We start from the raw sequence: 2,080 nt of genomic DNA, 5'->3' as shown, positions 1-2,080 counted from the left end.
TGTTATTTTTGGGGTTTTGCGTCGACCAAAATGTTCCGCCTGGAATTCATAGGCCTATATTTGTTTCGTGCGATGATAAAATATTTAAGCTTATTTATAGCACTTTGAAACAGGGGCCTAGGGCCTAGGTCTGCTAGCCTAGTCACTAGCCACTAGATCTAACGGTTTTTATTTCCCCAGAGAATTTCCCAAACTTCCCAATTTCCTTCTCAAAGTGATAAGGGCAACATCGGGTTGTTTTCTTGTACACTTTTAGTTCTTGATTCTAGAGCAATTGTTGACGCTCTGGAGGTGGATCATTCTGGGGCCTAGCGGCTCAGGGTGAGAGTTCGAGTTTTGAATGTTGACGGAGACGAAAACGAGGCTCTGAGCCTGGTTGAATGTTTATGTCAGCCATTGTCAACGGATAGCCCCCGTCAGCAGAAGTTGAGTTCAGCAATCGTTGTTCATCTTGTTGACTGGTGCATGTTGCGCCGTCAGACTGATATAGAAGTGTTCAGGATTGGTTTTTCTAAGTGTTTTGCTGCATATTTTCCACGTTGTGTACATTTGTATGTGAACAGCTAGTTGCAAAGTGACGCAAGTAAAACCGGTTCTGAAATCGAAGTCAAGATGGCTTGTGGAGCAACACTAAAACGAACCTTGGAGTTCGACCCTCTTCACAGTCCTTCACAGCCAGGTCCCATCAAAAGAAGGAGATGCATGCCATTGACTATGGCACAGACTACACCGCCAACCAAACTTCATCAACTGACGCCATCGCCATTTTCAGAAGTTACCCCAAAACTAACAAAAGGTAAGACTTCGTACTTTCTTTCTCGTCCTACAAATCCTTTGTTACTTCTCTCTGTTTACTGTTCACATCAGAATAGTATGGTGAATCTTCATCCATGACTCTCCTAGTAAAGGCCTGTTGTAAATCATTGTGAGAAACATGGTATTCACAACTTCATTAGGCTACCAAACATCTCATCTTCATCTTTTCGTTTTCATCATGATCCTTTCCTTTGTTATGTTCCTCCCAAGATTTTCTTCGTGGGTGTTGGCTTGTGTTGGTATCATGTCACCCATGACCTGAACAGTGTCGAGGACACTTGTACAAGCGGATTGCTGGTGGAAAACAACTAAACGCCATTGGCCACTATTTAATTATTTATCGTTACAGCCTTGTTGGACGTCCTTGAGGGATTCCCACTTTTAATCAATCATGGTGGCGACAGGACTGCACGACGGCAGCCTGCCGACTCGGATCATTTTCTTTGCAACTTGCAGACTGTTTGGTTTGGTTGTCTGTGATTGTGCAGCACCCTTTTCCCCGCCCAGATTGATTCTGATGCTACTTCACGTAAACAGAGAAGAAGAAGACTAATAAAGAGTAGGCCTAGATCTAGATTCTAGATCTAATATATTCTAGATTCTACGTCAATTTGGATACGAAAGCAAGTTCAAACAAAAAAGTTTGACACAGGAGTGCAAATGATCAACCGTTTCAGTCCAGAACGCTGCTTTTAGTTTTCTAAGCACAAGAAATTAAACACTTTTACAAGAGACAAGAGATTGGACTCAATAGGACGCTGAGCTGCAAATGAGTAATTAGAGACTGCAAGGTTTGCAAATTAAATGGATACTGTGAGGTGCAAATGCAGTGTACTGGGAGAACCACTGGGAAAGACTCTCATAGAGGGAAGGTAGTAAGGGAAAGAGGTGGGATAAGATAAAGGGGAGGAAGAGGGGCAGGATGGAGGGGTGATGTTATCCTGGAGTTATGAAACTACTGCTGTAAGGACGCAAGGTGCAAACCGCCCCCTACGCAAAATCGTTGCTATTTTTAGAATTGTGATCAGATGACACTGCAGGCATCCCCCCTGTGAGGTCAAACAAGATGGCTGTTACTATTTATCCATCAATGGCGTTTAGTTGTCGTTCTCCAGCTATCCCCGCTTGTGTCGAGGACTGGGAAGTGTGTGCCAAATAAAAAATAAAAATGGTTTCTTGTTTAACTTTTTAGAAATAGTCTTCTGACTAGATCCAGAGGTCTAGTCTAGTACTTTTACTAAGTCTACTAAGTACACGGAAGGAC

General features: G+C 42.9%; 1 protein-coding gene across 1 annotated transcript in view; it reads left to right on the top strand.

Moving 5' to 3' along the window:
• Positions 1-352: 352 nt before the first annotated feature.
• LOC101856694 (akirin-2) overlaps positions 353-2,080 on the top strand; it is an 8,148-nt gene continuing 6,420 nt past the window's right edge. The window contains exon 1 of the mRNA XM_005109630.3: positions 353-796. Within this exon, the coding sequence (XP_005109687.1) occupies positions 613-796 (184 nt within the window). The 5' untranslated portion in view covers positions 353-612. The remainder of the gene's footprint in view (positions 797-2,080) is intronic.

This window comes from Aplysia californica, unplaced genomic scaffold (genome assembly GCF_000002075.1).
Source record: "Aplysia californica isolate F4 #8 unplaced genomic scaffold, AplCal3.0 scaffold00797, whole genome shotgun sequence".
Taxonomy (NCBI): domain Eukaryota; kingdom Metazoa; phylum Mollusca; class Gastropoda; order Aplysiida; family Aplysiidae; genus Aplysia; species Aplysia californica.
Note: the sequence above shows the minus strand (reverse complement) of the source record. Positions and strands in the feature narration are given on the sequence as shown.